This window comes from Equus caballus, chromosome 31 (assembly GCF_041296265.1).
Source record: "Equus caballus isolate H_3958 breed thoroughbred chromosome 31, TB-T2T, whole genome shotgun sequence".
Classification (NCBI taxonomy): domain Eukaryota; kingdom Metazoa; phylum Chordata; class Mammalia; order Perissodactyla; family Equidae; genus Equus; species Equus caballus.
The window spans coordinates 15,346,973-15,366,738 of NC_091714.1; the positions used below are offsets into that span (position 1 = coordinate 15,346,973).

Below are 19,766 nucleotides of genomic sequence, written 5' to 3' on the forward strand. Positions count from 1 at the left end.
GATAAATTTTAAACTTAGGCAACAAGGAAATATTTTATTTTCCAATTCTTCATTAGTTTTCTGAGTTATTATGGACATATAATATACATTTCCCCATCTGTATTATTATCTTATTTTCTCACTTTAAAATTGTAACATTAATATTTTTAATTTATTTATTGTTTTAGAATATTTCTCAAAATTAAACTGCACCATTGTCATCAAAATAAAGACTAGTCGACAATTATTACTTTATCTCAAATTTCTTCTTAATGTTTTACGAGGAAACACACCAGGATGGGCACTGCGTGAGTCCTGCACATCAATTAATTTCTGTGTGTCAATTTCCTCACCTGAAAAATGAAAACCTCACCACCAACACACTTCTGAGTCTATTATGAGGAAAGAATTTTAACAAGTTTGTGTAAATCTCTGGCGTCATAAAATGATAAACAACAAATCTCACTCATCATGAAACTATATCCAGCATATAACACCAAAAAGCAAAAAAAAGCAGATGTATCTGGGCCAGGTTTTTATTCCCCATAAAGGAATTAGATATTTATACCTCGTACAAGTGACGAAATTGCTGTTCTCTTTCGTTCAACTAAAAAACAAAAAAGCAGAAAAGCAGTGCTGAGTATTTAACTAAGATGGGAATTATTTTTAAGATAGAAAAGATATAATAGCTAACACTTCTATGGTACTTTAAATTCACATGTTACGAATTGTGATCTTCACAATAAACTTAAGTAGAACTTATTTATTTTTATTTTACACCTGAGCATAAAGAAGCTCATAAAAGAGACTGTAATGGGATTGCTCAGCAGGGCTTCAGAGAAGCCAGTATTTGGACCAGGAATTCCATCTCTAAAGTCTTCCCCTCTCCACCAAACCAAACTAGACTGCCAAATTCTTGGGTAACCACATACACCTTGGAAGTCAGATGGTCTGAATAAAACTCTGGTTTGGACTAAACCCAGGAGTGGTTGGGTGAAGCTCTGAACTTCCATCGGCCACTGGTCTTCCACTCTCATCTTCATCTTCCAAACCGGTCTCAACTCGTCTTCTGGATTTTTATTCACCACTTCATATGCAAATATCCTCTTTGCACTGTGAGGACATTGATGGAAGCTTCTAGGGTCTTATTCATATTTGCTTTCTTCATAATAGCTTACACATAAGAAGCCCTAAACAAGTAACTATTTCAATGAATTAATTCATTAATTCTTGCAAAAAAATTTCCTGAACACTTACTCTGTGACTTGCTTAGTGCCAGATCGGTCAACAGTTCAGAGAGGATCCCTCCCATCATGGAATTTATGGACAGACGTTGAACAAGTAACAGCAATAGTGACGAGAGCTCAGGGAAGAGTTGTTTGCTAGGAAAGGTAGATCACACGTGGAACTAACCCAGTGTGAGGCACCAGGAAGGCCTCCCTAAAGAAGGGACCTTTAATCTGCCACCTAAGGTTGACGGGGAAGGAGACAGATGAGGAAGAAAATGCAACCTAGGCAGAGAGACCAGCATTCACACGAAGATGGGACAGTGCCCCCCTCAAGCACATCTTAAATCCTGCTTCTTACTGAACTACCTTGGCTCAGACCCAACTCTAATAAAGATGTTGGGATTTTCAGGACACAGTAGGCATCACAACAGATTAAAATAATTTCTTCATATAGATAAATCACCCACTCTTTTGTATCTTTAGAACACCTCAATAAATTTACTCAGCCTTGCTATAAAAGTAGGGCATAGTTATATGGTTCTCTCTATCTCTTTTATCTGAAACATTGTATTTCATATGTGCAGTTCCAATATTCTAATTGATGTCCAGCCTGGGTAAGAAATGGGCTTTTTGTGGAACCAGTAGGAAAATGTTGTAAAGATCTGTTCAGTCACAGCTGTTCTTTACAAGTGACTTCAAATTTTATAGCTAGCAGTAACTGTACTTCCGGTTGTAAATTTAGTCTTCATTCAGTGGGAACTGGGGAGTTGTTGTACAAGGTGTCATGAGGTTGTGTGTGGTATCCCATGTTGTGGAAAATACAATAAATTATATTGCTTTATAGCAAACGCTTTATACATATAATTAAAGTAAGATGTTCTCACAGACTATAGTTTTACAACTTGAAAACTTGGCGTAAAGTTTACACACATATATAAACTGCCAGAAAGACACATGTTTTCATTATATGTAGGCAGACGCTGAACAACCACTGGGGTTGCTGAACTGTGTCCCTTTCAAAATTCATATTGAAGCCCTAAGCCCAGGACCTTCGAATGTGACTGTATTTGGACACAAGGTCTTTAAAGAGGTAATAAAGATTAAATGACATCATAAAGGTGGGGCCCTAATCCAACAGGACTGGTGTTCTTATAAGAAGAGGAAAAGAACACAAGGAATGCACGTGCACGGAGAAGAAGCCACGTGAGGACACAATGAGAAGGTGGCCACCTGCAAGCCAGGGAGAAAGGCTTCCGATGAAACCAAACCTGCTGGCACCTTGACCTCGGACTTCCAGCCTTCAGAACTGTAAGAAAATTAATTTCTGCTGTTTAAGTCATGCAGTCGATGATATTGTGTTACGGCAGCTCTTATAGTCTCAACCATGTCCCACCAAAATTCCTCTGTTGAAGCCCCAACTGCAACATGACTGTATTTGAAGATGGGACCTTTATGGAAGCAACTAAGGTTAAATGAGGTCATAAGGGTGGGGCTCTCATCCCATAGGACCAGTATCCTTATAAGAAGAGACACACCAGAGAATGCTCCCTCTCTGTCCTCACCAACAGAGGAAAGGTCAGGGGAGGACACAGGGAGAAGGAAGCCATCTGAAAGCCTGGAAGAGAGGTCTTACCAGAAACTGAATTTTCTAGCACCTTAATCTTGGACTTTTGGCCTCCAGAACCGTAAGAAAATTAACTTCTGCTGTTTAAGCCACTCAGTCTGTAGACTCTGTTATGGCAGACCAAGCAAACTAATACAGCAGCAAACTAACACAGATATATATTTTACAGTCATAAATATACATGAATGAGTATATGCATGCACACACAGACCGGCTATGCACAGGCAAATTATCTCGAGTCCTATTTGAAAACAGTGGGAAGGCTTTTACTATGCATTTGCATATTAAAATTTTTGTTAGATTAAAAATGAGTATCCATAATTTATATTTATGCAGTCAGAGTGTATCTGGATATTAATGAGAAAAAACAAAGTTGTTTTTAAGAAGTGGGGTCAATGTATGGGTACGCTCAAAAAAATGCTTCGGACATATTTATAAGTTGATTATTTCAGCTTTCAGAGAGAATGTAAGAGTCTGGCTCAATCTACCTACAATCGCCAAAGAAGAATATTAAACTTGGACTCTACTGTTTCAAATTAAACTTTTTATATGTAGCTGTTATATTCCTGTCACTTATCAAGTTAGCTTAAGAAGCTTTTTGTGAGTTTAATTAAGCCTGACTAATTCTCCACCAGTATAAAGAAAGACGAATTCCTTAAATATTTAATCCATTTATGACTCAAAGTGTCATTTTCTGAATATGGCTGTTAAATTCTTAGAATTAATTACCCTTTGAATTAAAGCTGCTTTTTCAGACATTCAAGACATACAGTCACAGCTCACACAATGCGCAAATTCAACATTTCATCTGTTTATCAAGAGAATTTATTCCAAATGCTATATTCAAAAATCACAACCTGGCAGGCTTATTTTTGACCATGGAACTAAGGAATCTTTGACTGTAAGCTTCACAACAATTGGCCCTGTCTTCATCCTGATCTCCACTCTTGGTTTTTCCACTGCTTCTCCCTTCATCCACATATTAATGAGTTAAAGGTTAACTGCCCTCTATCTACACAATCTCTATTCTTTTGGGGCGGGGGCGGGGGGGGGAAGGTTAGCCCTGAACTAACATCTGTTCCCATCTTCCTCTATTTTATATGTGGGGCGCCTACCACAGCATGGCTTGATAAGCAGCGTGTAGGTCCGCGGCCAGGATCCAAATGCATGAACCCAGGGCCGCCAAAGCAGAACATGCGAACTTAACCACTACGCCACTGGGCCGGCCGCTACAATCTGTATTCTTTTTTATTGTGACTTTGTTCTCCTTAACTCATCCCAAGCCTCGCCTCCTTCTGAAAGATTGTCCCCATTATGATCAGCAGGCAGCACAATCATAGGTCCATCCTTCCCTCTCGTATCATCTGAAATGCTGAATGCACCCGTGACTTCATTTTAATTACACATTTCCTATTTGTTCTCTCCTAGAATTTTGAAGGCTGCCCAAGACTAGAAGCAGTGTTCCTCAAGACTAGAGTCCCAAGAACCCAAGGTGATCAACCAGGCAACCACATCACTGAGCGCTCCATATCCCCAGAAATAGACCCTGGATTCCTGTATAAGAAAACTGAAGACTGGATACATGAGGGAACAGCAAACCACGTATCCACACACACACAGCCACCGAGACACAAGCAAAGGGGCACCAACCCTGAGTGCCTTGTGATCTGTTAGTGCTCAGTCATCATTTCAACATTCCCCGCATCTTGCTGGACGCTGAGGTTATGGGAGTTGCTCGTTAATGCACCCTCTAAAGGAGAAAGCTGCCTTTTGATTGAAATTAAAATTCCCTCAGGGACATGAAGAGATTGAAAGACTATCAATTAGTTATTTAGCTTTCACATTTACAAGTCTCAGTCTGGGGAAAGTTGATTCTCAGATACCATTTTCTAGTCTTAGTAATATAAACATTGACTGAAAAATATTTCTAGAATAATTCACTGAGCAGTCTGCCCTCCCCCCCACCACCTCCCACACACCTCTGACTTAAGATACAATTATTTACATTTAAAGCATAAAACACAAAATGGCACATTGGAATTTCCAGTGCCAGCCACTTCCTATTTTTTTTAAATAAAATGTATTCTAAAAATACTTTGGTTGTGGAAAAAAAAAAAAGAATAGAAAAAATTCATTAGAAGAGAAAACACTAAACTCCCGTGGTTACTGGAATGGAAACAGCCAGCCCCGGTGGCAGACGTGGACATCCATGGCGGGGGCCCCCCTGCGTCGAAGGTACATACCACCTTTCATCATTCCTACTTCGTAGCATTTGCGGAGCCGGCAGGCCTGACAGCTCTTCCTCCTGTTTTTATCAATCGTGCACTGGTTGGTAGCTGGACACATGTAGTCATTATGTCCTGTTAAAAGGAAAAGGATGTAATTAATGTTACTTCAGGAAACATAGCCAGTCAGAATCTACAGGGAGTCTGTCTGGAGGATTAGCTCACATCACGCACTGGCCTATGTTGCTACCTCAGCCACAAATCCTTTTTCTGTCCTTCTCAAAGTGTGAAAAAACCTCTCCTAGAACTTAATTTCTGCCTCAGCCAATTGCTTTGGGAGTTCTTTGGGCAAATCATCTTCCGTTCATACAGCTTATATTTTGGGGCACGATGTTTTACACACACTCACAAGGTTAAGTTTTCTCTGCAGATAAGGCTTTTTTTTTTTTAACTCAAGCCACTAGCAAAATTGTTGTCAGAATAAAACTATTGGAGCTTTCAGAGCATTTCAAAGTCGGCTTTCTTAAAATATAATTTCAAGAATCTTTAGGTATTCAAATGCAGCGCAGAACACCTGGATTCGAGTCGTGGGTGGTGGGCTGAGGCAGGCAAAGTTCAGTCCTCACGTTAGTAAGTTAGACCATCGCTTACTAGCTGGAGGACCCTGAGCAAGTTAGTTAACATCTCTAGGTCTCATTTTTCCCCTTCTCTAACCTAGAGAAAATAATGGCGCCCATTATATAACATTATTCTAAGAATTAAACATAAGAATACATGTCAAGGGGCTTACCACAGTGTCCTGGATATGGTGAGCCCTCAATAAATATTAGTTGTTTTTGTTACTATTATTTTATTATTAGCCCTCTTTCTTTTCTCCCTTGTTTATTGAATCTTTCTCACTCAAATGCTTCTTTCTCATTCATTTTATCATGGGCATGTTGGTCTCACAAAAAGGTCTCCTTTGACCTCACATCACTCTAGAACTTCATCTTCTCTCCTGTCCCCCCTTCTCAGCTCCATTCCTCAGAGATGACTACACTGGAAGTCCCCTCACCTCTCCCGCATGACTCAACCTACACCACCTGAGGTGCCCCCCAAAAGCAGCTTTCTTGATATCAGCAGTGACCCTTATTGCTGAATTCAACAGAGATTTTCAGTCCACATCATAATAGACCTATCTGAAGCATCTGAAAATTCCTCCCTTCCTCTTGAAACATGCTTTTCCCTTGGGTTCCATACCCCAAAACTGCCCCAGCGCTCCTCCTCCCGCTCACGCTGTGGCTTCCCAGGGTTGTTTGAAGATTGGCTGCATCCTACATTAAGCCAGAGCAGCATAGGGCTCAAGGTCAGGCATCCTCTCTTCCTGTGACTCCAAATTCTCCCACAAGAAAATACATTCCACGCCTATGCCTTCTGTTGCCATTAAATACAGACAATTCACAGGTTCGTTCTCCCACCCAAACCCTCCTCTCTGAGCTCCAGGTGCATCTATCCAGATGCCCACATGAAGCTCTGCTTTAAGGTTTAGAAATCATCTCCATCTCTTTATCCATCAAAACAAGTCTGGTTTATAGTATGCAGAATATTAAACTTCACAAACTAATAAATATTGGCATGGTATTCATAAAGAAGTCCATTTATATAAAGAAGTCTAAATTCTTAGACTTCTTGGGAAAATGGTTTGAATTTACACTAAGGAGATGATATGTATTATTTTAAAACATATTTCCTATTCTCAAAAAAAAGTGAGTATATACTCCACCCTCTAATTCAGATTGTCTGGTTAAGTTTCTATTTTGTCATTTACCAAGGGCAAGATGCAACACGTAGTGAAATGTGTGAACTACAGAACTCTTTATTCTTCATTCAACTTCAGGGTCAGTTCCAATCAGAACAGGGTGGAGTGGGGACTTGACCAGAAATGTTGGTCTCATAAAACTTGCTTCTCCATCTTTCAATATACATTATAAAAGTCACTGTATCAACAGGCTTCAGAAGAAATTAACATCTGCACTGTTCTATTGCATAAGAGGCACGAGCAAACTAGCCAGCAGAACCATAAACTTGTAACTTTAGTAAGAGACCACACAACGCTTCAAACATCCAGGCGCAGTTATTATTTTTAGAATTGTCCTTACTGATAGGGACAAATTGAGGAAATAATAGAACCAGAAACAAAATTTACCTGGGCAGATGTTAATTTGAAGCAAAAGGTGTATTCTTCTGACAACTCAAAGAAATTTTAGTGTTTGGTCTCCTATAACGTTTATGCAATACATATGATTTATTGTAACTCTAAAAAACTGAGTTGATATTAAGTCTCAGAAGAAAACTGTCAATAATCATTAGAACCAAAAATTACTTTCATCTACTTTTTGGCCCCAAAGCCAGTTGTTCCGCAAGTCAGAAAATGGGAGAACCGAATTGGGTCAGAGGTCAATTGGCTAAATATTATGTTTGTCTTGGCCATCTATTGCAGATGTGTATCTTTATAGAACCAAGCGAACTTTCTAAACTAACATGTTTAACAAATAAAATATGCTGGATTTGTGCAACTGAACTCATCCCTTAATGAGATTGAAAATAGATGCCCAAAGGACTCATGTTCATAATAGAAACCTTTGTGACAAAGTGGGTTTTCTCTTGCCCAAATTACATTAAAATTTGGAGTTGAGGGACCAGCCCAGTGGTATAATGGTTAAGTTCACACGCTCCGCTTCAGTGACCCAGGGTTCTTGGGTTCCGATCCCAGGTGCAAACCTACACACCACTCATCAAGCCATGCTGTGGGGCAGTCCACATGCAGAGTGAAGGAGGGTTGGCACAGATGTTGGCTCATCAACAATCTTCCTCAAGCAAAAAGAGGAAGATTGGCAACATATATTAGTTCAGGGCCAATCTTCCTCATCAAAACAAAAAAGATCAAAAAAATAATTTAGAATTGATAAATTGGCAACACGAAAAATTTAATAGGTACTTATTTGATATTTACAATTAAAACAAATTCTTCTTAACCAAACACCATTAACAACTATTTGTAAGTCTTCAACTTACATCAGAAGCAAAACGGCAAAGCAGTTTTTTGTTCTCTTATAACTTAGCAAAGCTGTGTTATTAAAGCAATTGATTTAAGCTTCTCTAAGAAGAAACTTATTTTTAAATTTTATTATTTGGTCTTGCAAAAACAATGCATGAGACAATCCTATTGAAGTAGAGTTAACTTTTTAAAAAACAACCCACATCAATTATATTAATGAAAGGTGCAGTGTTTTTATTGAAGAAACTGATGACCTCTGTGCGCCTGTGACCAGATCAGCCCCAAAGTGGCTTTTGCACAGGCCTGGATGAAGCGCAAAAGGCCAGCGCTGAGTGTGAGGTTCAGGAGAAGGGCTGGAGAAAGAATCGCCATTTTCTTGCCCACCAAAAAATAAAAATAAAGCCTCCAGGTTAATTTGGGGTTTGAGTAATAGGAAGTGGAGAGGAGAGGAGGTGAGTGAAACAGAAGCCAGAAACATGAAGAATGGAGCCAGGAGGCATCTGTGAGCAGGAATTACCAGGCTTGACCCACTGCTCCTGAGGCAAGACAGGCTCACTCAGAGCTTGTCCCCACGCTTCTCTGGGATTCTTTCTCTTGACTTTTGGTTTTAGCTTTTCATCTTATTTTCCCTCTTTCACGGTAGCAGCTGTTTTTGCATTGTTATCATCACACAGAAAGTCAATATTTGTTAATTACAAAACTAACCAAGGACTCATATTCAGAGATACAAAAGATAAATACAAACAGAGCAAATTAAAACAAGCAGGTAAGGATGTGGAGAAAAGGGAATCCTCGCGCACTGTTGGTGGGAACGCAAACTGGCGCAGCCACTACAGAAAACAATACAGAGGGTCCTCAAGAAATTAAAACTAGAACTACCATGGAAGCCGGCAATCCCACTTTTGGGTATTTATCCAAAGGAAATGAAATTATCTCGAAGAGTTATCTGTACTCCCATCTTCATAGCAGCGTTATTCACAATAGCCAAGTTATGGAAACAACCTAAGTGTCTGTTGATAGATGAATGGATAAAGAAAATGTGGTGTGTGTATATATATATATATATATATATATATATATATACACCATGGAATATATTCAGGCTTACAGAAAGAAATCCTGTCATTGCAACAACATGGACGAACCTGGAAGGCATTATGTTAAGTGGAATAAGCCAGACAGAGAAAGACAAATACTGCGTGATATCACTTACACGTGGCATCTATTTTAAAAAGTCGAACTCATAGAAACAGAGAGCAGAAAAGTTGTTGCCGGGAGCTGGGGGGTGGGGGAAATGAGGGGAAGCTTTTACTAAAAGGTACAAACTTTCATCTACAAGATGAATAAGGTCTGAGGATCTAATGTATAACACACTGACTATAGTTGATAACACTGTATTGTATAATTGAAATTTGCTCAGAGAGTAGAACATAAAGGTTCTCACCTACAAAAAAAAGGTAAATACACGAGATGATGGGTGTGTTAACTAACTCAATGGGGGGAAATCCTTTCACAGTGTATACATACATCAAACCATCATGACGTAGATTTTAAGTATCTTACAATTTTCTTTGTCAGTTATACTTCAATAAAACTTAAAAAATAATAAAACAAGTAGTAGCCTGAGAGGATTTTAATATTGTATATCTTTCCTTTTGTCACATTTTTCCCTCGGTACATTCTGGCAGTCACCTCAGACCAACTCTCAGACCAACTGAGCTTCACATATCCACCTACCCTCCTGCCATGGTCGGTTTAGTCTTGACTGTCTCACAGACTCTTCAAGATGGACGTGTCCCAAGCATCACTGAGCATCTTCTTTCCCCACCAATCTGTTCGTCTTCACTACACCAGGAAGCCTGAGACACACGTGTTATTCTACACTCTACCCTCTTCCTCACTCAAACCCCACAACGCGTGCACACACTGAGCAAATCAATTATTTTAAAATTCTTTTTCAAAGCAAAACCAGTTTTTCCCCTGGGCCCACCGTCACTACCATAGCCCATACCATGTCCACACAGATTATTGCAAGAGCCCACTAAGCTACTCCTGCCAGTCATTCTCCGCCATGTTGCCAGAGGTATTTGTCTAAAATCATACACCACGTGCTGCTATCCCGCCTTAATATTCTGATGCTCCTTGAAGCTCTAAGGATAAAACCTAAATGCCTTAAGACAGCTTACTAAGCTGTTCCTGAGCAGCCCTTAGCCACTTTCCTAGCCTGGTTTCTCACCATTCTCTAAGACACATCCAAGTTCCAGTCAGTCTTTCTGTTTAAACACACCATGCTCCTTCTTACCCCCAAGAGTTTGCATATGCCCTTCCTTCTTGTGGAAACACACTTGCCCTACTCTTGGCCCAACTGACTCCTGCTCATCTTTCAGGTGTACTGAAGGTGTACATATTGGATTTAATTGCTCATCTTGGTCCCCAGGTCACTTTAGGCTTGACTAGAGATAAACTATATCTGCCTCACTTATCACAATTTACCCTGTGCCCTGCACATTCTCAAGCACACAGGGGAGCTCTACAAGTATTTGTTATCTGAACAAAATGGAGTTGCTAAAGATCTGTGCTACCCTCCATCCCTAACCTCATCTGTGATGCACAGGCCTCCTGAGGGGGCAGATTGGAGTTCCATTAGGGAGTAATGACAGAGAGGACGATGATCCCAAACAAAGCAATGGCCGCTACACCTCAGGACCCCAAAACTCAGGTCCACAAGAGCAAGGCTTGATCCTAAGGGTGTGTTGAGGAGCATGAAACCAGCAGAGAGAGAGAGGCCAGTCTGCTCTTCAACACTGGGTGGGGCCAGACATTCACATAAAGGAGCAGCTCTTTGCAGATGCAACAGGCCAAGAAATTAGAAATAAGATCTTGTATTACCCATGAATTATCTCCACTACTATTTCTATTTCAATGCCTTGCTCATTTTCTAATATCAGTGCATTTTATGACTGACCCCAAATAAAGATCAACATACTCTAATAATTTCAAAGCTTGTTCTTTATAGAAATGTTCCCTGAATTAAAATGTTTTTTTCTCTACCATTTCATAGATGCATTTTAATATGGCTCATTTTACTAATAATGATTTATTTTCATAGAGTGTTTTAACTCTTTTTGAATTTCTACTTTTACTTATCTGAAGTTCAAACCCTACAAGGTAATTAACAACTTCCTTGATTCATCTCCCAGCTCACCAACATCACCAAAGGACGGGTGTAAATATAATGGGTCCATTTTATTATTTCCCATAGAAAATTAAAATTCCTATAAATGAATTATTAACAACATCAAAGTATTGTAGGGGAGGAGGCACACCTTCATCAAAGGATTTCCTACACAGAGAATATATCAACTGCTCAGTAACTGGAGCTAAAGTACAAAGTAGCTTAATAGTTTAATAGAGAGAGATTAAAAATATTTGCTTCAATCACATTACATAAATCTGAACATCGATTTGCCTCAGTAATGCAGTTCTGTGATATAAATGTCTAATAGAGCTATTTTTTTCCTTTCTTACTACTTTCTAACTTTGGGGAATCAGGAGGTATACTCGAATTGTGCTTTCCAGCTATTTCTATCTCTAATTGACACATTTCAAAGCTTAACGGAAGCACACATACAGATTTAACTCATAACCAGAAAAACATCAATATCTGACGTCAACACTTATGTTATGACTTTTTATAAATGAGCTCAATAAAAATATACACAGTAGTCTGGAAAAAAATGCATTAAAATTAAGCAGACTTTTCTGAGGTCAGGCAAAAAGCCAAGTATGAAAACTAGAAGAGAATTTACACAAGTAAGGAATAAACACTTAACATTTCTTATCAACACATGTGAGCATTTAGCTAACTGTTCATATTTTTAAGGCAAGGAAATGAAAGTAAATTCTTGAAGATAAATTAACTCTCCAATATTTAAGCACACACAAATCAAATAAAAGCCAATTTTAGCTAATCTTAACTAAAAGCCTCATAACAAAATAACATTTTGTTTTCAGAGGCCTGTTCTTTTAAATCTGATTGATCCATAAATTCAGCTAACCTCAATAAGGCCTGGCTAGCTTTACAGTCTTTTTATTAAAGGCTCTCATTGAATATTTGCATAAAATTAAACTAGTGTTTACTAGAATTTGAAGTATCCGGGAGCTGTACACAAACAGTTTGCTTAAGGTAGCAAGCAAGATGTCAAAATCAGTATTTCTTTATACTTCTAAGCATCAATATGTACATAGAGTGTTAAATTCAGCAGTAAATTTGACATGGAATCACAGGACCCTACACATATTTAGCCAAAAGGAAACCTATGACTGTTTAGTTTTCAGTGAAAGGTTCTATTTTTCTTTCGGTGTTAAAGTCCAGAAATATGTCAAAACCTAAGTTTTGAACCTTAGCATTGGGAAAATAATGAGAGTCCGCTCACAAATTTTCAAAGCACCATCCTATAAACTAGCAACTACTCCCGACCTGAGCGGGAGCTTCCAACTAATGTTCCTCTTCAGCTTGTTCATTTCACACTTGTGCTCAATTCCTGTCTGGGGGCAACTGCCTGAGATTATCTGACCAACATTCTCTTTACTAAGAAAACCTACCGTTGTGGATACTGAACATGACGTGCCAGGCACTGTGTTATCCGTGGATTACTTCATTTAATCCCCCAGCAACTTTATGAGGAAGGAATTACATTAATCTCCATTTTACAGATGCAAAACTATGATAAAAGTTATAAAGCCTGCTCCAAGCCACACAGCAAGCAAGTGGCAGAGATGGGGTTTGAATCAAAGTCTCCTTCATTCCAGAGGTCAAAGTCTTTCATTCTAACAGCCTTCATCCATGAAAGGCCCAACTTCCCCAAAGGACAAGAGCTTCATTCAGGAACTGTCTTTATTTTCCAGAGTCAATAATGGTAGGATTCTCCACAACTGGTTGACCACTGGATATTGTGCTTCTTAGGAAGCTCATGCATAGGAAAGTAAAAAGTGAGGAATTAACAGAACCAATGTTATCATCTTCTAATTAACATATCTGCAAGATAAATACTCACCAAGGGCAAACCAATATTGAATTCTTTAGGCAATAAAGCCTGACTTAGTTTACGGGGATGAAATGAACAGTCCAATGCTCCTGGACATGACCATACAAAGGAAGGGAAGTCTTGCCCTTCCTTAAACTCTGAGGAAAATACTGACTTCCTGCATTATCTCCATTATTACTCCTTTATTTATTTATTGCTCCTTTATCACTTTATTACTCCATTATTGCTTCTTGAATTATTACTCCAAGCCCCGACTCGCGAGTGGTGCTTTATCTTGGTAGTGCCACACACACTCATTTACTGTGACCAAAGGAAAGAAATGTTATGGGAGTTTCCAGGAAGAACTGAAGAGTCCGTACAAACTGTGATGTTGTGGAGTCCACCAGCAGAAAGAAAAGGAAGATTGGCAAGGAATTTGTTGTAGAAAGGAGACTTTAAAAGATTTTTTAGTGAAAATGGGAGCATATGATTTTCATTAAAAAATGAAAGATTAAAAGTATTCAAAGTTATGCCAAGGAAAAAATCATAACAAAAATGCACTATCATCTCTGGGTAGTAAAGTAGGCAAGGCAGAGAGAAGACGTGAAGAAGCTTGAAACAGCTTTGTCAAATTCTTGGGGCTAGAAGCGGTGGAGGAGGAAGTCAAAGATTCTGGTGGTTTGTGCCGGGGTCTCTTGAAAATTGTTCTTATCATTAATCAAATAGAGAGTCTCATTTGGGTGGGGGGGGGTGGGAAGAAGAGGTGTGGAACAATTTTAAACAGCTTATATTTGAGATTTTAGTAGCCCACCAACAAGCAGCTACCCAGCAGGCTATTGTCAACGTAGTACTGAAGCTTGGGAGGCATGTCAGAATGAAGTTGGAGATCATATGATCCAGAAAGGCCACTTCTGGGTATATGCCCGAAAGAACTGAAAGCACAGACTCAGACAGATATTTGTAAACCTATGTTCAAAGCAGCATTATTCACAATAGCCAACAGGTGGGAACAACTAAAATGTCCATCACTGATAGATAAATGGATAAACAAAATGTGGTATATACAATAGTCCCTCAGTATCCAGGGGGGATTGGTTCCAGGACCCCCGCAGGGACCAAAATCTGAGGATGCTCAAGTCCCTCATATAAAACAGCATATATTTGCACATAACCTACGCACATCCTCCTGTATACTTTAAATCATTTCTAGATTACTTATAACACCTAATACAATGTAGATAGTTGTTATACTGTATTGTTTAGAGAATAGTGACAAGAAAGAAAAAGTCTGTACGCATTCAGTGCAGACGTAACCATAATAAACCTTTCAACTGTGGTTGGTTGAATCCATGGGTGCAGAACCTGCAGATACAGAGGGCCAACCGTACCTAGAATGGAATTTATTCAGCCTTGAAAAGGAATGAAATTCCGATACATGCTAAAACATGGATGAAGCCTGAAGACATTATGCTAAGTGAAATAAGCCAGACACAAAAGGACAAACATTGAATAATTCCACTTAGATGAAGTACCTAGAATAGCCAAATTCACAGAGACAGAAAGTAGAATGGGAGTTACCAGGGGGTGTTGGGAGGGAGAAATGGGGAATTATCATTCAATGAGTACAGAGTTTCCATTTGGATGATGAAAAAGTTCTGGAGGTGGACAGTGGTGATGGTTGTACGGCAATGTGAATGTACTTAATGTGAGTAAACTATACACTTAAAAATGATTGAAATGGTAAATTTTATGTTATGTATATTTTACTGCAATTTTTAAAAAGTTAATTTGGAGGTATAGAGAGCATCTACGTGAGGCAGGGCAGGAAAGGGAATTAAAGATGTGCATCTTACGTTGCCCTGTTCAGATTTCCTCCCGTGAAAGTGGACCCAAGGACAGGCTAGGAGTACTGGCCATGTGCTCTCCATGGATCAGCCACCATGCTAGGTTACTTTAGCTGTTTATCTCATCTAAACACCACAACTGACAAGTCAGGGTTATTACGATTTCTATGTTATAGAAGCAGAAACTAAGATCCCAAGAGATTAAATAACTTGCTCAAGGTCACTTGGTTACTAGATGGCAGAGCCATGATTAAAATCCAGGTCTGTCTCATCCACAAGTTCTTGTTCCTCCAGGAACATCACAGTAGGGTTGGTGAAATGGAAAGGACTCGATAACTACTGAACCATAATGCCTAAATATCATTATACTTTAAACTATAATCAAAACCAAATTCCCTAATGTAATTACTATATTGTATCATTGGGAAAGCATTTCAGAAGCAGCAATGAAATTACTTCCAGAAGCTGTGACTCCTAAAGATACGAAAGATTAATCACAGGAAATAGATTCATCAGTAGATTATGACATATATTATTGAAATCTTTCTGGAAAACCTTTCAGCACACTTCAACATAAAACAAAGAGAGAAAGAGAAAGTAGAAAGCAAGGTATTGAGGAAATAAATAAGAAATTTACATTCTGTGAAAGAGCAACTGGAGTCTTATGTTTGGAAATAAATTTTGACTCAGATATTAAAGTGAATATTCTCTGATTTACAGCCAGTATAATGAGCCAAACAAAATGAAATAGAGTTTGGCTGTCTCCATGAACACATTCCTAAAAATCCAGCGAGGACATTCAATGTGCCATGATTTGAACTATTTCATAACCACATCTGTACATAATGGCGTGCAAATAAAAATGGCATGCCTTAATAATGCATCCTAAATTATATTTTTACAGCTAGTCAATTCTAGTATATCTTATCAGTGACAACCACCATCTTTGACTGACATTTGACCTTTATTTTTTAAGTGAAAAAAAAATATTATTTGCATCTAAGTATATTTTTAAAGGAAAAAAATCTTAACAGAATTCCAGGAAAGATAATTGTCCTGGAAATTTTCATTTTCTAAACGAAATTGAAGTAAAGAGGAAATTCTCCACTGATTTTCCCTCCTCAGACCCCAGTCTGCTAAAATTTTGGCCAGGTCAATGACGATCCCTATTCTTGTCCAGCTTTGCTTACCATCAGCAAAACCACAATTGTTTTAAGCACCTGGCACAGGATCAAACGAACAGCTGCAACAAAGGAAAACATAATGAAATCAGTGACCACCATCTTGTTGTAATACCCCGGAGACAATGAGCCACTTTCCATAATGCCTCTTGGGGCTCAAGAAATAAGCAAGTGCTATTCCACAGCCCAGAAAAGGACTTTCTGAAATTGCTCCTTCTTGGGCAACGGATAAGCATCAAAGAGGAGAGCACTGTGACAATTGGTGTGATTAGTTCAACGCAGGCAGCAATTAGCTCACCTCGAGACGCCTCTCCTTTGTTCTGTTTAATTGTTTCCAGAGAGTTCTCCAAGCTTTCTTCTTACTTGAACTCATCTAAAGTCCAAACACTGGTGTCCAAAAGCAGTAGAAACAATTTCAAACTGTTCTTGTGCAAAGTTGAAGAGGCAAGGAAGAGGAAAATGGTCTTGCAATCAGAGCAAGAGGGGAAATCTCAGACGCCCTGAGCAGAGTTGTGCTGCCTGCCCAGATTCCTAGAACTGCTAACAAGCACATTGTCCTGCCCTCCCATTTCCGAGTCATTGCAGTACTCAAGGAGAGAGTAGAAAGATTGTGTTTACTAAGATCTGGTGGGGTGTGGAATACAGTCATGCACCACGTAATGACGTTTTCAGTCAACAACGGGTGGCATATACGACAGTGGTCCCATAAGATTAGCACCACATAGCCTGCAGGTGGGGTAGACTATACCATCTAGGTTTTTGGAAGTACATTCTATGATGTTCACACAATGACAAAATCGCCTAACAATGCATTTCTCAGAACGTATCCCATTGCTAAGCGATGCGTGACTGTATGAAGGTCCCTCAAGCTGCCACACCTGACTGGTTCCTTGTAGACCTCTGACCACCTAACTGCTAAATAAGGAGCTTCATCATCATGAGGAACCCTCCAAAATTAACTCCCCAGGCGACGTTCCTCTCAGGCATCCTGATAAAAGTAATGAAAGAAGAGTCAGGAGCTTCTGTTTCCATGGTTGGAGGGCTCCTGTAGCACATTTTAACACAAGTTCAGTCATTGCCTTTTTTTTTCTTTAATTTAAGTCCACTTTGAAAATAAGAAAATAAACCAAAAGACAGTCTGTCAGACTTAGAAGTCACTACTATCCTACTTTCTCAGCTAGAATTACAATTTCTCTAACAAGTAGAAATAAACAAATGCTGGTTTTTATTCATTGTATTGCCAACGAACCTTTACAAGATGTTGGTTTGATAAAACAAAACAAAATGTATGCATAAGGAGAAATGTTTTATATTTATTTGTACTTATTTGCATGGTAAATGTAGCCCAGCGTAGCATGGCTAATCTCACACATTTTGTGGTCCTCATGGTTGAGGATAGTTTCTTTGACACAGGCTGCAGTAGCCTTGCAGCCTGGAGAAGAGCTGTGCAAATATTAGATACTCAGTAAACGACGGAGTGGGGAGCAGAAGTGGTACTAAAATCCACACTGCCAGGGCATCCAGATAGCTCAAGTCTATGTGGTCATCCTGCCCTGTAGGGAGAATTCTCAGACGAGCCACTGCACAGTGCTTGGAAAGCAGTTGTCTCATTTCTCAAGGGTGTTTGGGCTTCTCAGTCTCTATGCTGTCCACACCCTAGTCTAGCTGATGGGAACAAGAGAGCGTAGAAAAAATCTCAAGTTTCCTTTCCTTCTCCCCTCCAAAACCAACCTCAGGAAACAAAATGACCCAACTGTGTGTCCTGAACAGGCTCTCAGATTTCGTGGCCCCGGATCCTCATCTGTACAAGGAACGGGAAGAACCCATTGATCACTAGGGCCCACTCTAGTTCTCAACTTTGATGATTCTCTTCTCTCATTTTCCTGAGGTCCATATTTCCTTTTCAACTGGCTTCCTGGGGTTCCAGATTGGTGAATTTTTAATGCTTCCAAAGAATTTACCTCCACTTGTGGTAGCTGCACTAAGTGGAAGGAATCCAGGAGTTTGTAGGAAATGTTACAGAGGTGAGCGCACGGGTCTCCTGTTGGAGTCCCAGGGTACATGTGACCCGGAGAACCAGCCAACCCCTCTGGGTCTTTGATACCTCCCCCAGGGGCTGCTATGAGGCCCAGAGAGATAATATATGTAAATGCTTCATCAACCATAAAACTTTTGTGCCAATGGAAGGTATTACTATGGACTCAAATGTAGCCATTACAAAAAACGAGTGAGACCTATACGTACTGATACAGGAAAATTTCCAATATACATTACTCAGTGAGAAAAGCTAGGCACGGAATATGTGTAGAGTACAATGCTACCTATGTTACCAAAAGATACATATGTGTATAACTGTGTATGAGTATATATACATGTAATTTTTGGAAAAAACTGTTAATAGTGTTTACCTATCAAGAAAGGAAATGTGGATTTTGGTATGGGACCAAAGGAAGATGTTAATTTTTCATACATACCATCTTGTACCATTTAACATTTAACCATGTGTATTTGTTTATTTGTTTAATAATCAAACAAGAAAAAAATATTGTAAAAATTTCTAACAAATACCAGCCTGTCGTCAACAATCTTCATTTCTTTTCTGGTTCTGCTGCGTTCTCATCCAGTACCTATTTCTCTCTCATCTGCAACCCACGGACTAAGCAATAAACTTAACCACCAGAACCTTGTTAAGCAAGAGAAAACTACCACATTTCCTTTGTAAAGAATAGGAAAAGGGCTGAGCGTAAGGTATGTTTTTCAATCTTCAGGTACTCCAGCAGAGAACAAGTAGCAGACACAAAAACCACAAGCAGAGGCTCCAGTCTGTTTCTGCTCCTGCCACAAAGCCATCCTGAGCATCTGTGACTCTCCTTTGCCCCAGGTGGGCCAGGCAGCCCTTGCTTTTGTGGGGACCTGGAATTGGCCACCCAAAGATATGTCTCTTTGGCATCAGGATTATTTGAGGCTCATTGCTTTTGATAAACTGGGACAGGCAAGGAGGCTCTGAGGAATGGAACTTGCCCTTTGTTAGGACACGTTTACATTTGTAAGGTAAATCTCTATCTGTAAAGTTGCCTCCCTCTCTGTACCAGGAAGAAGAAAGGCGATGACCTTCTCTCTAAAAACTCTTAATCAATACCAAAGGCAAGGACTTAAATCTGCATTTTATTGTGCTAGTCTGGTAACCTCCTGTAACTGACTTCCCTCCCCCTCCCAACGTTGGCGTCTCCTTAAAGATTAAGCATCTTTCTTTGGGCTTGGAACCGATTGCAGCGCTCATCTGTGACCCCCCTCCCCCAGCCTGAGGCAACACACCTGCCACCCCGCAGCGCTCACTGAGACAGCAGACCTATCTGTCGTTTCCATCAAGCGCTGTGCTGACAGAGCAGCCTCGTGACTATTGTAAAAGGGACATTTCAATCACATGTGAAACACCTGTTTGGGGGTATATAATCACTGTGTGCACCCCACTTCTTCAGTGCCCTTTCTTCCTTCGGGAAGAAAGGCCCCGGGCCATGGTTCCTCATAAAGCTCTGTTTAATTTTCTCTTGCTATTCTATCTCATGTGAATTTAATTCGTTCTCCAGCCAGACGAACCCCCATTTGGGGAGAGGAAATGT

General features: G+C 39.6%; 1 protein-coding gene and 1 long non-coding RNA gene across 10 annotated transcripts in view; one reads left to right on the top strand and one right to left on the bottom strand.

Moving 5' to 3' along the window:
• The window catches only part of ESR1 (estrogen receptor 1), a 344,709-nt gene that overhangs the window by 178,652 nt on the left and 146,291 nt on the right, over positions 1-19,766 (bottom strand). For 5 of the 9 annotated variants that reach the window (XM_070256165.1, XM_070256164.1, XM_023632847.2 and 2 more), the window contains exons 4-5: positions 5,076-5,192; positions 548-586 (exon numbers count right to left, since the gene is read on the bottom strand). In XM_070256165.1, coding sequence (XP_070112266.1) covers positions 548-586; positions 5,076-5,192 — 156 coding nt within the window. The remainder of the gene's footprint in view (positions 1-547; positions 587-5,075; positions 5,193-19,766) is intronic. The other 4 variants (XM_070256168.1, XM_070256167.1, XM_070256166.1 and 1 more) reach the window with 1 other exon arrangement.
• On the top strand, positions 2,354-4,640 carry LOC111771397 (uncharacterized). The gene is made up of 2 exons (XR_002805210.2): positions 2,354-2,516; positions 4,261-4,640. It is a non-coding gene; the product is annotated as an uncharacterized lncRNA (long non-coding RNA).